Genomic DNA, 18,588 nt, shown 5'->3' on the forward strand with positions numbered 1-18,588 from the left:
AAAACAATATATGCAAATGCAGGCTAATACAGAAGTACATTTACTTAACTTAAATATCATTAAGTAGATGTTAGACTAAATGATCTGAAAACATGTTAACACAGTGAAACAACAGATTTATCCTGTTTTATTTTCTTTATGCTTCTAACATTTATTATTAACCAAGGAGAAAGGTGTTCAAATCAAACTTCAATATAATATCCCTCTTATTGTGATGAGCCAAACTTTAGTTACTTTGTGATTCTTGCCATTTCAAAAGTAAAACAATACTACTTACAGTCCTACAAATGCAAAGTACATTGACCATGAAATCAATGATAACATGAGTTATGCCTAATTTGGGCCAGAAATTATGGAGGTTAGGATTGATTTAGATAAAAAGTACATGGCAAACCAGCAAACCATAATCAATCAAGTTGTTCACGAACAAATTTTAAAGCCATTTTTTATTGTTTAAATTGTTTTGTACTTATGCACAGGTATAAAAATAGACAAAAGGCTTCTCATAGACATGCCAACTTTCACTATTTATTTTGTATAAAATAAAAACAACTTTTTTACTAAAACTGGTGAGGGGACTGGTGAGTCTTTTGTCTTAATAAGTTCTTAACATCTTAAAAGCTTTTTCGTCCAAGATTTTAGTTTATGTCAACACATGGCAGCCTATTTGTAGTCCTAAGGTACACGCACAACATCTACTGTAAAACCACCGAAAGAAGCCCTTCAAAGGACTACATTAACACACGGCAGTACACATTGTATTTATCCACTAATGTGATTGGTTGAGAGGGCGGGACTTCCGACAGCGCAGGTTGGACATAAAGTGACAGACTTCATCTCCTTAAAATTGGAAGAAAAACCGAAGGACGACGCGTTACAAGTTTTAAAACAGTAAGGAACCACCATGAGACAGATACGCTTAGAAGAGTTTGACTATAACCTGAGATACAGTCATGTTTATAGTACATTATTTGCGATAATTTTGTAAAGCTGAAAGCAGCTAACCGGCCAACCGAGTCCTGCCTGTAGTTTGGGAAATACGTTGCGGCATTTAGGGTAGGCTCGTAAAAGGGTAAAGCAGAGAAGTTAACACGCTACATATATATGAGGCGATAGCTCGCATATTTGTTTACTTGTTTACTTTAAAACACATTACTGGTTGGATCCTTAACTACTTTTTAGTCATATTTACGTTGGTAACTTGGTATTATCTTCACAAAAAATCAGCCCAACACAACATTTTCAGGGAACGAAACTATATTATCCCCACGTCCGTCTGTGTCATAGCTACGCGGTTGCTCCGTACACTTGTGTGACGAACCACCACTGTGCCAGCTAAAATACAAAATACACACACGGAAATTCTTTTGTATTAAAATAGTGAGTTTTGAATTTAAAAAGGAGCAACAAATCCTGACTCTGGCTTTAAAGATATAACCCGACAGGGTCAAAAAAGCATAGATAATAGAGTATATACACCACAGTTGAGTTGATTAATTGATGCACATAAAATAATCTGCGAATATTAATATATTTGCTTAATTCAGGTTTAAATTTGTAATGGGAATGGGACCAGAAACACATCACTGAGTCAAGGGTGTTTTTGAAGTTTAAGTCCATGCTTGAGTCAGTGGAATTTTACATGGGGTGGAAAACACTGAAGGGAGACACCTGAACATCACAGGTGTCTCCCTGTCCAGGTCTTTGCCTGTCTCTGGAATGTGTGATTAAATGTAAATGGAAAGTACCAACTTCTTGAAAGGGTTTGGCCTGATAAAAGCCAAGTCCTTCTAGTAGAATATTTTAGTCTAAAATATCACCATCAGATAAAAATGTAATGTTAGTTGACCTGCTTTATAGCAGTAATACATATTTTTGATTTGTTTCCCTGTGTCTTAGATTGGAATGATTTTCAGACATGGACGACATAAACCTTCATTATCGCTTTCTGAACTGGAGGAGGCGAATTCGTGAAGTGCGAGCGGTGCGATACCGGGAGCAGCTCAAAAGAATGCTTAAAGACGGGGACATACTCAGGTAACAGTGATGAGCAATGCCACAATGACTGTATGAACTGGAGACACAAACTAGGAATATACTAAAGTCTCTTATTTTTATTGCTAGAGCTCTTCCTTTTGTTGCTAACAAACTTTAATTAGCATCCCACTTTGCTTGCATTTGCCAGGAGTCATGATTATAGTGATATTTTGTTTTTTTCTTTTTGCATCTCTTTGTAGGTATCATGGGAATTCAGATGAAGTTGGCTGTTTTGTGGCAGCCAGGCCATTGTCAAGAAGAAATCGCTATTTTGAAGTAAGAGTTGATCATTTCAATGTTACAGCCACACACTCGTCATTTAGTTATTTGATTTGACATGTAAACCTGGCTGATTTTCAATAATTCTTTAGGCTGTGTCCTCAATAGTCTCAGTTTGATATTTAATGATGAACCCAAACTGAACAAAAAACCTGAGCGCGCGGGGGGGGGGGGTTATGTACTACAACTTCATTATTGCCAGTGTTATATCCTTGTAAACAATAATAAACATCATCAGTCCAACAGGTTTCAGCCATTCTCACCTGTACTCGATTTACTTCACAGATCGAATTTTAAAACATTTTTCATAATTATTTATTTCAGGTTTAGTTGTAAGGGACAGTGCACATTAACAATACATAAAAGGAAAAATGTGCCAGAATTAGCCTGGGGGGTATTTTACATCCACTGTAGGTCACCCTAAAATGAGATAAGATAGCTCTCGACTCTTCTTAATATTACTTTTTATAAAATGTTTGAATTAAAGATGAATATGATTTGATTCAACAGCCCAGTTGCTCAGAATTGTTTTAACATAACAAATGAAGATAGAAGTGAAGATTCCTTGGAAGTAATTTAATCAAGAGTGTAAGCTGTAAATACTATATGCAAACATACTGTATATACAGTGGGGCTAAAAAATGTGGGCACCCCAGGTAAAAATTGCTATTAATGTGGATAAAGAAGCCATGAAAAGATGTAAAAATCTCCAAAAGGCATCAAATAACAGATTAGACATTCGTAAAATATGTCACAAAAAGTTAGATTTTATTTCCATCATTTACACTTTCAAAATAACAGAAAACAAAAAAATGGCGTCTGCAAAAGATTGTGTCTGACTGCTAGTCTTCATCTTTCTGAGTCACACTGAAAAAGAAAATCATGACACCTTTTGGCAACAGCACTTTTATCAGATACAAAGATCTTTCAGCTTGGAAATAAATGCGTTGAATCACCTGGCAGCTCTTTCGACATTGTGTGCTGAGACAATGTGAGTACAGTGGTGATTACTAAAGCTATTATGACAATTTTTTTTACACCCAATTCAGAAGCAGCGTTGGGAATTAACTCCCATTCCCACCCCAGAAAATAGCAGCATATCTCTTTTTGAACAACTTTGATGTTAACACACTGTTCAGTCAACCTTCAACCCTTGCATGGAACTTGTGTTGTTTACAATAATAACAAAGACAGATCTTAAGCAACTGTTGATTTTGACGGATGAAATCACAGCTGTTGCGAGCAGATTTTATCAGCTGTTGCTAGCTAATTAAGCTCACGTTAGTGACGTCGTGAGTTACTGCATGAGTTGTTTGAAAACCTCTGGCTTTGTAACTTTTAATCTTTCAATCTTTTTAAACGTGAAATATGCACTGGATGGCTTCTTGCATGATATTATGCTAAAATACCAGCAACAAGTTTTAGTTGCTGCTAGTTGGCTAAACTATACAGAACCATGCTGTTTACCCCAGCTAAGTCAGATTCTTTATTTGTAAACAGCCTCCGCTAGCAGCCTGTAAATCTCTGTCATCCAGTATGAAGGGTCAATGTTGTCTTACATACTGTAACACTGCATTTACAGCTGCTGTACATAGATACAGTATATACGTATACGTTTTTAAGGTTCTTTTGACTTAATGGGGGAACTGACTTAATCTAATACAGGGGCTTTTCTGACAAACTAGTTTCACAGAGCCAAGTAAGTTGCAGCTCATTACAAATCATGTCATGTTCTTATTTTAGTTTGTTTATTTCAAGGTTCTTGGTAGTCTAGACGCTGTAGTGCACAAACATCCCAGTACAGTGACTGTTTCTCAGAATAAACCATGTTCAAACTTGCCTAGCACACACACATCCTACCCCGGTCTGACGTGTAGTGAAACACTAACTAACCTTTTCAACCTTTATACTTGCGTGTGCTTCATCCCCGTGACTCACTTTTGTGGGAGTTATGTAGGAGGAGGGAGCAAGCGATTTGCGTAAATAGGCAAAAAAGCTAATACATGATAGTGAAGTGGATGCTGATTGTTGATCTGATGGTAGATTTTAGGGTTCATCCGAATGTTTTACACTGACACAGAAAAAAGGGACTTATCCTCACTCAATAGGCCATTGTTGAGGTCATGGGAAATAACTTAAAAGTTTCCTCTGCTCCTCGCCCTGCATTTTCCAGCAGTGCTCCGATTGCAGTACGTCCATGTACAGATCCCTAGGGATGATGTCATATGGTCAGTATTCTGTTATGATAACAACGGTAAAGGCCAGCTCTTACTTCAGGGTTTACACTTTGAACCACCATGCAGTTTTTAACAAAGATATTCTCTAAAGTTTCAGATTGGTTTTGAAAACCTCATGAAGAGAAAAGAGAAGCAATGCCAACCCAAAAACAAAAAGTGATAGCTTGTAAAAAGCCTGAAGGAGAAGAAACGGAAAGCTTTAATGGCAAATAAAGCTGGAGCACTCAAATGGACATTTTGGATGTCACCATGTATGATTTTCCCACCATAAAATCTGTAAAGCTACGAGGTGGACTATCCACTTGAAATGTCTCAACAACTACTAGTGATTGCCATGAAATTGTATATAGATAATTCATGGTCTGCAGAGAATGAGTCCCTCTAACATGGAAGTGAAACTTAAATCTGTCCTTGTATGATATGGTCATACTAATTAACTTGGAAACAGGTTGTTCTATGTTAAATCAGACATTGAGCACCCCCATATAGCCAAAATGGTATGATCCATATTTCATACCGCCTATGGGAAGACTTGATTGTGGGATTGGCAGTTGAATCAGGCTCCTTTTGATCGAAGCATCAACTATGCTAGCTCCTACATGCTAGCATTGTCATTTAGCTTAAAACATAGGCTCAGCTTAGCAGAGCAGGTAACATGGCTGATAAAAATTAGTGTTAGCTGTATAAACAGGATTACGTTGCTTGCTTAAAACCTGTTTGTCAACATAATTTACTAGTACCGTGCATGTTATTTGATATATCTGACAAAATCCACCAAATGAAAAGTTCTGATTAAAAGAAAAAGACATCTGTGTCCTTGACGCTCACCTTATCTTCCTCAAGTTTCTCTGCTTATGCACAATATAAACGCCTCCCACACATGGTGTGTGATGAGTAGATGACTCATTGCTCTGGTTGTTAAAATGGCTTCTTGGGAATTCAAGGTCAACATCCTAAAGTGCGTCAGAGCAAGAATAGAATTAATCATATTATTTAGTAGAAACTATATTTTATGCTCACAAATGAAAATGTTTTTGTTTTTTTTGCATTTGAATATATTGCTGTTTGAAGATTTTCCAAAGACAATCTGTTTCTGGTTTTGGAGTCTCTACGAAGCATTAAAAAAGGGGCTTTTCAACTGCAGTGATTCTTCCTCTCTTGTTTCTGGGTGATAATTGAACCTGTGGTGTTTTCAGGTGACCATTATCGATACAGGAGTAAGGGGAATGATTGCTGTCGGTTTGGTACCTCAGCTCTACAAGCTGGACCATCAGCCCGGCTGGCTCCCACACTCTGTGGCTTTTCATGCTGATGATGGCAAGTATGTGACAATGAGGATTTTCTTAACAAATAATGTACACTCTCTTAATGATACATCGAGATGCAGCAGAATAATGTACTGACACAACATAATGTTAAACTACACATAAACAAGCTCACAGAACATGTTGGTAAAGCATAGGTTCACAATTGTTTTCCTGTCTGTCTTAAAACAATAGCCAGGTGCCCACATGAACGTTGAAACAGGTTTTGCTGGTTGTAATTATTCTTTCTGTCCATACTGGCCATTAAGACACTATATTATTCATATTTCTTTCACACCACCCACCAGGGTTGGGCTAGTGTTCAACCCTCCTTTTGGAAATTCAAACCAAGCCAGTCTACATGGGTATATACCTGGTCATGACAATTCAGAGATACCTGAGTCAACCTGGGAGCAATGCATAATAATTACCTTAAGTGCTAGAAATGGCCGGGGCTTTCATGTCATATTCAGCGAACAGCTAGTGTGTTCCATTTTAACTCAGAACTTGGATTTTCCAGGTCAATTTCATAAGCACGCCCCCTGACCTCGGATTTCGGAACTCGGACAACGTGGCTGCTCCGTGTATCAACAGTTGAGAAAGTTGTAGTAACATAGAGTTATAAGCACTTCTGTGTTATTTTTGTCTCACTAAGTCAGTCATACACACTGTGCTGTCCATCAGTTGACATGTTGTGGACATGTTACGCTGTTTGTATGCACAAAAAACAGCGTAGTGCGTCGAGATAACTGGCATTGTTAACAATGATTGAGGAGCTGGTAAATGACCTGAAAAGAGCTGGGACCACCGTTTCCAAGGTTACTGTTGGTAATACACTAAGACGTCATGGTTTGAAATCATGCATGGCACGGAAGGTTCTCCTGCCAGCACATGTCAAGGCCCGTCTTAAGTTTGCCAATGACCATTTGGATGATCCAGAGGAGTCATGGGAGAAAGTCATGTGGTCAGATGAGACCAAAATAGAACTTTTTGGTCATAAGTCCACTAACCGTGTTTGGAGGAAGAAGAATGATGAGTACCATCCCAAGACCACCATCCCTACTGTGAAGCAAGGGGGGGTAGCATCATGCTTTGGGGGTGTTTTTCAGCACATGGGACAGGGCGACTGCACTGTATTAAGGAGAGGAGGACCGTGGCCATGTATTGCGAGATTTTGGGGAACAGCCTCCTTCCCTCAGTTAGAGCATTGAAGATGGGTCGAGGCTGGGTCTTCCAACATGACAATGACCCGAAGCACACAGCCAGGATAACCAAGGAGTGGCTCAGTAAGAAGCATATAAGGGTGCTGGCGTGGGCTAGCCATTCTCCAGACCTAAACCCAGTAGAGAATCTTTGGAGGGAGCTCAAACTCTGTGTTTCTCAGCAACAGCCCAGAAACCTGACTGATCTAGAGAAGATCTTTGTGGAGGAGTGGGCCAAAATCCCTTCTGCAGTGTGTGCTAACCTGGTAAAATACTACTCAGGTGTTCAAATACTTATTTGCAGCTGTATCATACAAATAAATAGTTAAAAAATCATACATTGTGATTTCTGGATTTTTTTTAGATTATGTCTCTCACAGTGGACATGCAACTACGATGACAATTTCAGACCCCTCCATGATTTCTAAGTGGGAGACCTTGCAAAATAGCAGGGTGTTCAAATACTTATTTTCCTCACTGCATATACCAGCAGGACAAATGTTTGTAACTACTTGAATTTGTTATTGTACAATAAAGAGAGATAAATAAAGCTTTTTTTTTTTTTTTTTTTTTTTTTTTTTTACAGTGGTTACGTTCTAAGGCACAAATAAATAACCATCAAACAATTCTCAGATGAGTGATTTCTCTTCCTCTGCATATTTTATTGCAGCAGCTGGACAAAGAAGTAGGTTACTCTTGTGTCGACTATTTTAGGACAAGGGGAGAACGTTTCTCTCTTTGATTTTATTAAAAGTAAAGTTGGGCTTTGCTGTTAGCTTCATGGCTCACTTTTAGAAGAGTGTCAAAAAACCATTTGATGACTGTAGTAGTCTAGCAAGGATAATATAAAAGCGTGAGGGATAATTTTTAGCTCAGATTGTAATACAACAGACCGGAATAGCTATTCAACCTCCCCATCTTGTTTTTTCACAGGCTGTATAATGGCAACACTGTTGGACAGCAGTTTGGTCCAAAATGCTGCAGAGGTGACAGAATCGGCTGTGGAGTGTCTCTGGACTCTGAAGATAGACAGCTTACTGTGTTTTTTACCAAAAATGGCAAAGAGGTTAGTGGTTTGTTACCATCATATTTACGTACCTTAGACAGAATTTATTCACCATTACAAGTTTATTTTGTGAATGTATACAGAGTTCCCAGCTACCTTTCCCTAAACAATACAGTATCTGAATGTGTGCCAAGGTCGGCAGTGTGGAAATCCCAGCATCTCTTGATGCTCTCTACCCGGCTGTGGGAATGCACTCTTTGGGGGAAGAAGTGCAGCTGGACCTGAATGCTGAATGTGGGATTGAGGAGGATGATGGACAGATGATTGTGGATAGTCATGAAGAGGACTGGGGCCGTCTCCATGACGTCAAAGTGACCGGCACAGTAAGTCGCGTTGCTGAGAGATAGACAAAAAGAAAAATGTGTTAAAAAATGTACATTCTTTTTTTCCATTTCTGTTTTATTGCGGTCTGCCAATCATGGACATTAAATATACAGTAAAATAAAAATGTGAGAGGTTTTCTCCCTTGTTCATGCTGTGTAATGATTGGTTGGGAGGATGAAGCCAAACTAGAATTTTTGTACACCAGATTATTGGTCTGGAATACATCAGAAAGCTTTAATTAATGATGGCTGCTAACTGATGTTTGAATCTTGACTCCTCAACCACATTTCAAAGTTGACATTAGCTAGTTTTTCTTACATAGGAACTGTGCATGTGTGACTCCCAACAAAGATGGAATAGAAGTGATATACCTCACTCTGTAGCTAAAACAGAGCTCAACACACAGGGTGAAAAGAGTAAATATGCAAAAAAAAGAGCAATATGCAATACAACATAAATATGGTGTTTTTTGAAAATTAAACAATGTAAAGCTATTATGGTACAAATGAGCATAATATGATAACTTAAAAAAATGTAGGCTCCAGAGAGCTGTGAGAAGTCTGATAAATTACATCAAGTGTTGGTTGGGGGTGAAGACTACAAATCTGAAAATCTGGAAGTGAGGAGTTGGAAAGAAGCGAGTTTACCAGATCTCTGTTGCTCGCGCCTCATCTCTGCTTGAGGCTACATTAGCTGCATAACACACCCATATCTCCAACCAGACTGTCAGCAGTCAGAGTTGCATTGTGGGTATTGTAGAGTTGTTTTTCCTAAATGCCTGATAAGAAAAGACCAATATTTTCTCTAAAGTACTGCTTGACCTATTCTTTCTCTCTTTGTTTGGGACTCCACCCCTCCCTGTGACGTTAGGACTGCAGTGTTTGTGTCTGACTCAGGCGTTGATGCAAAACCTCAATAGAAAGGGGATAGGAAGGGATCGCAGCTGAATAGCCCTTAGGCAGTACCTGTATGCCACCCACACGTTTAATTATCCTTTATTTCTACAAATAAAGGATCTTAATCTCTTTTGGCCCTGTCCCTTATGAACGTAGGGCTTACAAACCACTGTCGGATCTCCCTGCATTAGATACCGTTGATAATTGGCAACCATGTTGGAAACGAGATGTTAGGCCTAAACACTAGAGTTCTTCTTCTGCTCTGATGACATTTGAGAAGGTCACTCTGGAAATGGACTCATGGTGCATTCATTCCACCTGGGAATATTAGGGACCGCCCTCGTGATTACGTTGTTTTTCCGACCGCCAGCGTTCACATGATCGGGATGGTTCTTCTTCTTCTTCTTCTTCTTCTTCTTCTTCTTCTTCTTCTTCTTCTTCTTCTTCTTCTTCTTCTTCTTCTTCTTCTTCTTCTTCTTCTTCTTCTTCTTCTTCTTCTTCTTCTTCTTCTTCTTCTTCTTCTTCTTCTTCTTCTTCTTCTTCTTCTTCTTCTTCTTCTTCTTCTTCTTCTTCTTCTTCTTCTTCTTCTTCCTATAATGGCATAACAACTTTTTGCATGACTGCCACCAACTGTTAGGCGTAGCCTAGAGCATCAAGTGTGTGAAAACATGATTTGCTGCTGTTTTCTTATGCGAGCATACAAACAGCAAATCGACAGGTGTTTGTTTGTGTTATCTGCAGGACAACGAACGGGAAAGGACACGGATACGATTTTATTTTGTTTTTTTAACATAGGCCTATTCATGAATAATTTGAAACATGTTATGTCTTTGTATGTTTCTTGGCAGAGGTGTTTGTCCAAAATAAACAGTTTATTGGTATTGAAATATTTTCAGTGAACTAAAGTCGCCTACATCAAACGTCAGTTGTCAACAATGCGTCACCAACTTAGAAACTCTGTTAGCAAAATCTAGCCTGAGCTTCCCACCTCTGATAACCACATGAAGTGACGTGAATAATCTCTTTTTCACTGGGAATTTTTCTTTTTATGATGCCCATGAACGCACGGTCAGCTTCGCTGGTGTTGATGTGCTCTGCTGCATGTAGTAAACAGTTATCTCTGTTATGTTGCTGTAGCTTTGCTTTTAGTACCAAAACTGTTTGCAGGGATGAAAAATACAAACCCTGCCCCATTTTTCCAGAAGAAAGGGTTGCATGACGGTACGACCTAGTTTTCACCTCATCATCTAACGTCCCTAATAGGATAATGTGTGAATAAAACATGCTCTTTCATCTTATTCAACTCACATCTATATCCAACCTGAGAGGGAAGCGGCAGCCATGTCAGACATGATATAACTAGCAGTAAAATGTAGTGTACAGTCTGAGCTGAACCCAGGAGTTTTTTAGTTTTTATAATAATTTAAATTTTCTTTCTTTCTTTCTTTCTTTCGACCAAAAACATATTAATAAATAAAATATAAAAAGACAATAAATGTGTAGCAACACACCAAAAACAAACAATATCTTTTAAGTGTTACAACAAGCAATATGTTCAATCTGTCCGAAAAGGAGCTGGATAAGGCATGCATTAGCCTTATCCAGCTCCTTTTCGGACAGATTGAACATATTGCTTTTATTTATTGCTATTGTTATTTTTCCGACCCCTCATTCAATTTTAAATAGTTCTTGCATTATTATATATTTTATATATATCATACATTTCATATTATATATTTATAGCTGAAATAGCAAGATAACAATATACATATATATATATTTTGCACCAAATAACCCATTACCCCAATCACCCACCCCAGTACAATCAGTACATTAACTCACGCTCACAATCACCTCTCTTCCTCCACATATCCTTTTAATGAAGTGTTTTTATATTAACTTGTTAAACCGTATAATGTTTGAACAATGTTTTAGCACCTGCTCTGGAATGGTTTTCACAAACTCACCCCAGAGATTGTGATGCACAAACAAAAGTTTAGTTCTTCTCTCAGGCTATACCCACCCTGCCTTTCCACAAACATATTTTCTAAATATCCTAGAGGTAAATTATTTCTTGGATTAAACTATTGTTTTTCTTTGACATGCCTAGTCACACATTAGGTTTAACAGGCTGCCTTGACTAGAGCTAGATAGTGTTTCCATTTGTTTATCTAAATAATAATAAGACAGGTTGTGATATTTAAATCTAAAAGTGTTTCTTTAATAAGTTTGCATGGAATAGCAAATACAGAAAGTAATTCTTTTGAGATGGTTTGAGCTGGCAAAGAAAAAACAAAAGTGCTATATGATGCATTTTGGAGGAGAGTGACACAGGAGCTACTTTTTGAAATAGGGCAGGACTTTGGCTGTCTATATGAGATGAATACCCTACTTAAAGTGATCTGTAACCTTAAAATGAAGAAGTGCTTCTGTGGCAGCAAGTGACAAACATGGACGGATGCTATATTCTAAAACATAATGTAACCGTTACACAAGTAAGGAAGGGTCATGAAATCACCTAACTGACGCGGTAGTGTTCGTTATGTACTCCTATTGAAATTGTAATTTATTTATTTGAACACGGACAACGCACAAAAAACATTAGTAAAAGTTGTGTGCTTTAGTTAGCTAACATAAGCTACCAAAAGCTACTGGTCATACTAGACTACATCAGGCTGTTGAGCCAGTATATTGAATTGACACGGGTGTGTTTTATTGGTTATGAATTCAACTTTTCATTTCTTTGACAAAAATCGTGCTGCATACACAACACTGACACATTATCATTTTACAAAGTTGTTGTAGCTAAGGCGTAGTGTATGCAGTAACAAGAGCTTTTAGCAACAAAAGGTGTCTAATTATACATCCAGCTGCACATGAAGCAACATTGGCATTTATTTTGCAGTCATGTTTTTGGCCGCCCCGTGAATGTAAATCCAATATTCCTTTTGTGTCTCTTTACCTGATACTTGCTCCAAAATATTTACCAACTAGCTACTTGCGTTGTCTGTCTGCTGTTTGGTGCTGGGCAGGTAACTGTATGTGTCTGTGTTATTTCCACAGCTGCTGGAGTACATAGGCAAAGGGAAGAGCATTGTGGACGTTGGCTTGGCTCAGGCCCGTCGGCCTCTCAACACACGCTTCCACTACTATGAACTGGAGATCACAGATGCTGGAGAGAAGTGTTACATTGCCTTGGGGCTGGCACGCAGGGTAAGAGCCTCCTCATTGACACACCTTGTTACTTACTGCACACTCTGTGGTTATCTGTCGGTAAAGGACCCCCCCATTCACACATAAACACACAGACGCACACACACACACACACACACACACACACACACACCTCGTCATCGCTCTCCATCATATGCACCACTGCTCTCACTGTTTCCAGTCTGAGTGATGGAAAGAGGAAAAGTTAACAAAAGAATAAATATTGTCTCATTTTACCCCCACATGTGGTTTTCCATAGAAAGCAGGTTGATCGGTTTACACGCTAATCTACTAGAACACTGCAGTCAAGAATATGAAAGGTTAGGCATAGGATACAATCAGAGCATCTGATGTTTTGTCTTGGATTCTTTCAGTTCCTGCTTTATTTTACTTCCTCTTTTCACACAATCAGTCACCGTACACAAGATGGGATGAATAGAAAAGAATTAAAGGTATGCAGACGAACCTCAGGCTAAACAATTAAAGGTTGATATCCTAATTAATTAGGTGGTATTAAATCACAAATGATGACATCGAGAGATGATGCATATTTTGGAAATAAGTTGGGTCTGAGAGAAGACTTGTTGAATGTTTACACATCATGCAGTCATCATTGTGGCATTTAAACAACACATATGAAATGATTGAGCAGCCCCCGCTGGGATTTTAAGTTATTGGATGCTAATAGGTAGAGCTTCAATCAAGCTAATCACACTGCTGTTTTGCCAGCTGTGACGGTGCTCTCAGCCTGGGAGGTGGTGAATGACTGTTGCTGCACTCATCCTTGACATTAAGCTCCCCCTGACTCCTCCGCCCGTAGTTACTGCGTGAGGTGTGGGCACGTTGTGCCCTCAGGTTAGACTGTGTGGAGAATAGAGCTCTGTCATTTTGCTGATTGTTTTCCAGGAATTGTTTTTCTCAACATGGATGCGGTTTTGGTGTAGCATTGTAAATACATCAAACGGTCATTCCTGAGGTTTTGTTCCATCCTCCGTCATCTCCTGCAAGACGCACCAGTCTGCTGATGGGGAGCATTACCTCCCGCTACAGAAATCAAATCAAAGGTGTCTCTCTCAGTCTCTGGGTAACACATGCTAAACAGTTACTAGTCCCTCAGTGGCTGCTTGTATTGGATGAGGAAGCAACTGTTTATGGTGCATTCCTTTCTCTTTTGTTGCTTCAGGGTAAAGTCCTGTTGTCTGTTTTCTACGCACCGTATCTTTTTAACTCTGTGGTTTTCCTTCAGTCTTATCTACTTTTCTCACCTTTTGCTGTGCCCGTGATCACGTTAGTGCTCTGCCTACAGGGGCTTACACGGTTACTTAGACTTTACACTTCACAATAGGTTTTTATTACAGCAAATCCAACTCAAAGTCACGCAGTCTACAGGTGATTCAGCTGATCAGGGTCGCATTACTTGGTTGAAGATTATGTTTGTCGTTTGTCCCACAAACCATCTTTGTAGAAACAACTGTTTAGGAATGCCCAACGCTACATACAAAAGGTAGTTCTATTTGAAGAAGCAAATACTTACAAATCCGGAGAAGATTAGGTTTTGAGTTTTACATGTCCCTTGGGAATTATATATATTCACTTGCTGGCAAATTAGGAATAAACAAGTACAGTGACCATACTTCTTAACTACTGTTCCAAATCATCCAGAGACCTTGCTAACATTTGGTATGGAGTTTGGACTATAAACACAGACACAGTTGTTGTTGTATGTTTAAAGAAAGTTAGCCTCTGAGCAAATTCCTGTTACAAATCACTTTTCTTAACCTCAATTTACTGTTATTTTAGTGATCATAGAGGATGTCATTTTTTATGCAGCTTCTCAAGTCTGTATGGTGTGCAAACCCAAATTTAATTAGATGAAACACACAATAAATACGTCTACTCGTCTTGGTTTGAGATATCCCAATTAAAACATAAATTAGATTTATCCTATATAAAGTTAAGTGAGACAACAACACCTGTTTGGCGATATCTCAGAGCTTTCATGTCGTTTATGCGGCTATCTGAGATCATCCATCTGCTCGGATTCCTAAATGTCAGTCAAAACTCTGACATTTCTGGATGCCAAAAGCTACAAACAATGTTTGTAATGCTGAGCATGAGGCAACATTTTTGCTTTTGTGCTGAATTTTGAGTCAGCCTGCCCCATTCAAGACAGAAAAAGAGAGGGAGCGAAGAAGAGAAATGTCCACAAAATGTCCATCAATACATACAAAATAAAAAAAGAAATGGCTGGAGACATTGTTCAGACTAGCTGATGTGCTAATTAATCATAAGATGTCATTTTCTCTTTTGTCTCCCAGGACTACCCCAAAAACAGACATCCAGGTTGGAGCAGAGGGTCTATAGCCTATCATGCAGGTGAGTGTTTGCTGAGCATGATGAGCTGTCAATGTGTTTTTTCTGCATTTAAATGAAATCCATTTTACACTACCACTGTGTACACATTCATTCTGTCGCCAACAGTCAAATTGGTAACGGCACTAAATTGTCACTCATGTTTTTGGCAACGGGAGAAAGTACAGATGCATCAATATTATTTTTGGTAGCCATGTCAGTAATAATCAAATATGTAAAAGGTTATTCATGATTTCCATGTAGCTTTCAGTGCATTGCTGAAAAAGAAGTTCCCAATAAACTCACGAGGATCATGTTCCAACTTAATATTTGATGCATGTCCTTCCCTGTGTCTACGTGGGTTTTCTTCTGGTTGCTCTGGTTTCCTCCCACATTCCAAATTATGCAACCACTAAATTGCCTGATGTGAGTGGCAATTAGTTTGTGTGCCTGTACAATATGTGTGTTGGCATAGAAGGACCAGTGGTGGCTCAACCAAACGTAAATGTTAGCAGTGGCAGATGTTGTCTTGTGTCTTGATTGTGTAACACTCCCTCATGCGTGTGACATGAAGCACTGATCAGCGTCCCTGTTGTTCTTTGTAGATGATGGAAAGTTGTTCCAGGGCAGTGGTGTTGGGGACGCGTTTGGACCACGCTGCTTTGAAGGGGACATTATGGGCTGCGGGATCATGTTTCCACGTGACTACAGCCTTGACGATGGAGGTGAACATATTTATATTGTCTCCAGAGCACTGTGCATCATCGTGTATAATCTCTGATCACCTCTCTTTCTATTTCTGTGTCTGTTCAGATGACGTAGACGACTGGGACCTCGATGTGATTCCCAAACCCAGTGAGGTTCAGAATGAATTGTATGCAAGCAATGAAGATGAGGAGGATGAGGGAGAAGATTTGGTGGGGAGGAAAGTTACGGTGAGATACTGTCTAAATCTGGGACTGTAAAACCATGGACTCTTAAATCTTTGGTACAAAATATTCACATTATTTTCTTGCTGCCCCTTGTGTTCGAACAGGTGTTCTTTACAAGAAATGGGAAGGTGGTGGGCCGGAGGGAAGTGGCTTTACCTGTAGGAGGCTTGTATCCTACGATTGGCATGATGAGCACTGGGGAGAAGGTCAGAGTGGACCTGCACCCCCTCAGTGGCTGAGCAGAGTAGTAGAAAACTAGGTTGAGAAACCCTAGCATGGACAAATGATTGAGCTCCGGTACATTTTTAGAGATCAGTTAATAAATAATACCTCCACATCAGCAGGCTCCAAGATGTTACTGGAAAAGTCACTCCACTGTAGGAGGTGACTGTGGCGTCCTCATGCTGTTAGAATGATTAAAATGATGTATGTTACTATTACATGCATGCCTGAAAGAAATGCTTTATAATTACACGATGTTAAGGAAACATGTTGAACCATAGGTTTGTATAGGTGAAACACAATTTTAGACAATTTCATCACAGAGTAAAGTTCATTATAAAATTCCAGCAAAAAAGGATCTCACCAGAATAAAGAATGTGAAAATCAAATAGGAGCAGACTCTAGCAAACAAGTGGACCCTCTAATCAGCAATCGTATATATGTCGGCAGGATGTAGCGGCACTCTCACAGGCTGCAGTGCAGCCACACTGTGCTCATTACTACAGGTCTGCTGTACTTCTTAATCAGTGGTGTGTTACTGACACTTAGTGGTGAGAGCAATAGTCTGGAAAATAATTCTCAGAAGCAAAGTCAGTCATATTAGCTACTTTAGAAGCGTGTTTCTGTACAACTATGAGTGCTTGGTCTGACAGGAAGTCATTACGGCATGTTTTGCCAATGCAGTGGGAATTATGGAATAATTAAATGTGAGCAATTTGTTCAATCCAAACCATTTGTTACCTTGGATTAAGCCGTTTTAAAAGCAAAAAGCCAAATTAATGTTTGTGTTTTAATATCATGACTAGCTGTTTTCTAATCAGGTATGATTTTGGTATGAGTATTTCGGGTAAAAACTTGCAGGTCATAATCATTCCCAAGCCTTTTGAAGAAACCATTTGTGTCTAAAAGACGCAACACTTAAACCAAAATCATGCCAAAAGAAGTACCCCCCCCAACAGACTTAAAATGTGTTTTTCCAGTAAAGAGATATCTGGTGTCCAACTGTAACTACATACATGTTCTCTCAGCACATCTGAGCATTTATCTCACAGTTTGCCTTACACACAAACAAACCAAGAAAGCGACTGATCTTTATATAGTTAAGTTGCCGAAAGTAATGCCAAACTGAGTGGTGCCTTTTTGAAACAATTGAACTTCGCAGAAAAAACACACATTTGAAGTCATTGTACTGAATGTATTTTTTGTAGATCTTAAGGTATTTTGGATGAACTGTCTTAAAATAGAAGCTCTCTTACTCAACTGTTGAGTATAAAACGCTGGCAGGACTAAGCATGGTATAGTTAATGTCCTACTAGTTAAATATTGTTGAAAATGAAGCCATACTGTAATATCTGTTGCTCTCAGGTATGTTTGAAAATCAAAATGAAAATATTTTGTCATATCTATGGTTCTTTTGGGGATTTTGCGGTAAATTGAAGTCAACCATTATTGTCACAACCCTGTAATGCATTTTTATGTTTTTTTTGTTTTGTTTTCTGGTCATAAACATAGTTGTTGTTTTCCCAATTACTCTCTTTTTGACATTGGAGTCTGTAACCCCCCCCATTTTGTGACACCAAATTTCCCCCACACACCTACCCTTGACATAAATTGTAGAGACAAAGTAGCTGCTTCTGTTATCAATTCAAACATAAAACAATGTGCTGTTATTGGAACTGTTACTTTTAGAGGATTTACTTGCTGTATATTGTTTTAAAAAAAAACTTTAATCTGGCATTGATAAATATAAGAACTTCTTCCAGCTTCAGAAGCAGACTGCTTTTAAACATTTAACCTAATGAGTGAAGGGCCTGTATGAGTAGGTTCAGTCTGGATGTCATTGATCCATGTAGATGTTGGTAATAGTCCACCTGGATGTTGGTTCAGTTTGCAGAACAGCATTCACACTAAAAACCTTTTTCTACATCTTATCATTAAGGTGCCACATATCTGAACTCTGCATGTCACTGAAAAGAGCTGAAACACCTTAATAAATCCATGTTGGACTACACATCTTGCTGCAATATATATTTGAATAAGGATTCATTGCATCCATGAAGTGTCCCTCTGGTCAACAAAAAATGGAAAGACTGGTGTTCATGGGATGCTTAACTGCTGCTAATTGTGTGACGATGAAACACTCTGCACATCTTCAAATCAGCCTGTACTGTAGACAGGGTGTACTTGTGTTTTTTTTTACTTTTCACCGACATTGTCCAGTTTTGTGTTAATGTTCATCTTAGTTCACAGGAGCTTATGGTGGTCTTCAGCTACTGTCGGCCATCTGCCACACGCTTTTAATATTTAGCGCTACTTATTCTTTTGTGTAATTAATCATGAATGACGTTTCACATCACTTTCTGTCGATATAGTCCTTATGTACATCCTGTCATGTATGTTTTTATTTAATCTGGACTCTTTTTACTTAAAGCAATCAGGTTAACATGCCAAAAAATAATTTAGACAAATAAAGAATATTTACACCCTGCTTTCTCCCTTTTCTGTTGCATTAAATTTAGTATGA

General features: G+C 38.7%; 1 protein-coding gene across 1 annotated transcript; it reads left to right on the forward strand.

Moving 5' to 3' along the window:
* Positions 1-774: 774 nt before the first annotated feature.
* LOC117942886 (SPRY domain-containing protein 3-like) lies at positions 775-18,552 on the forward strand. The gene is made up of 11 exons (XM_034868648.1): positions 775-891; positions 1,900-2,037; positions 2,238-2,313; positions 5,750-5,874; positions 7,993-8,125; positions 8,260-8,448; positions 12,409-12,558; positions 14,877-14,934; positions 15,516-15,635; positions 15,724-15,845; positions 15,947-18,552. Exons 2-11 carry the CDS (start codon positions 1,919-1,921, stop codon positions 16,079-16,081), a joined length of 1,227 nt encoding a protein of 408 aa, XP_034724539.1. The 5' UTR covers positions 775-891; positions 1,900-1,918; the 3' UTR covers positions 16,082-18,552.
* Positions 18,553-18,588: the final 36 nt, after the last annotated feature.

Source organism: Etheostoma cragini, chromosome 4, assembly GCF_013103735.1.
Source record: "Etheostoma cragini isolate CJK2018 chromosome 4, CSU_Ecrag_1.0, whole genome shotgun sequence".
NCBI lineage: Eukaryota > Metazoa > Chordata > Actinopteri > Perciformes > Percidae > Etheostoma > Etheostoma cragini.

Bases quoted from the DNA above. Each gene is read 5' to 3' on its own strand.
- LOC117942886 (XM_034868648.1), top strand. From the start codon at position 1,919: ATGGACGACATAAACCTTCATTATCGCTTTCTGAACTGGAGGAGGCGA. The intron at 2,314-5,749 runs GTAAGAGTTGAT...TGGTGTTTTCAG, and splicing joins GAAGAAATCGCTATTTTGAA to GTGACCATTATCGATACAGG. The intron at 8,126-8,259 runs GTTAGTGGTTTG...ATGTGTGCCAAG, and splicing joins TTACCAAAAATGGCAAAGAG to GTCGGCAGTGTGGAAATCCC.